The sequence below is a fragment of the Procambarus clarkii genome, chromosome 37 (assembly GCF_040958095.1).
Source record: "Procambarus clarkii isolate CNS0578487 chromosome 37, FALCON_Pclarkii_2.0, whole genome shotgun sequence".
Classification (NCBI taxonomy): Eukaryota; Metazoa; Arthropoda; class Malacostraca; order Decapoda; family Cambaridae; genus Procambarus; species Procambarus clarkii.
Window position 1 is genome coordinate 42,938,648 of NC_091186.1, and position 575 is coordinate 42,939,222.

At 30.1% G+C, this 575-nt stretch overlaps 1 protein-coding gene across 3 annotated transcripts in view; it reads right to left on the reverse strand.

Annotated features, from left to right (window-relative positions):
• The window catches only part of LOC123759117 (uncharacterized), a 9,960-nt gene extending 9,791 nt beyond the window's left edge, over positions 1-169 (reverse strand). For 2 of the 3 annotated variants that reach the window (XM_069337428.1, XM_069337427.1), the window contains exon 1: positions 80-169. Coding sequence is in view for 1 of the 3 variants with exons in the window: in XM_069337426.1 (XP_069193527.1) it covers positions 80-128 (49 nt within the window). In the remaining 2 variants the exon portion in view is untranslated. The remainder of the gene's footprint in view (positions 1-79) is intronic. The other variant, XM_069337426.1, reaches the window with a different exon arrangement.
• Between the last annotated feature and the right edge of the window lie 406 nt (positions 170-575).

The window sequence follows — 575 nt, forward strand, 5'->3', positions numbered from 1 at the left end:
CAGTATTTGCAACTTAGTCCTTGGTTACTATGGCAATGCATTTATATTTGTATCTCTCTAAAATAATTAGATAACATACCATTGATATTTTGGGGTATAACGTCTACAACAGAAACTGGAGGCTTCATTACTTCATGACTGCAAGGGAAAGGATTTGATGGTGTGCCTAGTAATAGAAAAAAAATGTAAAAAATATATTACTATAACAAGTTATTTATAATTATTTGCTCATTTGACAATATATGCTCATTTGACAATATATGTTGGTAATCTTTACAACAATATGAAAGGGAGTAAAATATTTCCTTTAAATAAAATTAAATTAATCAATTATATGTTATTTATTTCCATATTAAACATTGTGAATAAAAATATAAGTGAGCTTACCATGTACAACAGGTATATGTTTTTTCTTTTCTGATCTCTTGATATTTGCCTGAGCCTGGCTTTCCGGCTGAGCTTTACGTTTGACATAAAAAAGCCTATAGCCACACTTGCAGACATGTTGATTAATGTTCACGATAATATTACATGAGGGACATAATCGCTGTAAAGCGTTTCTCAGGACTGAAAAA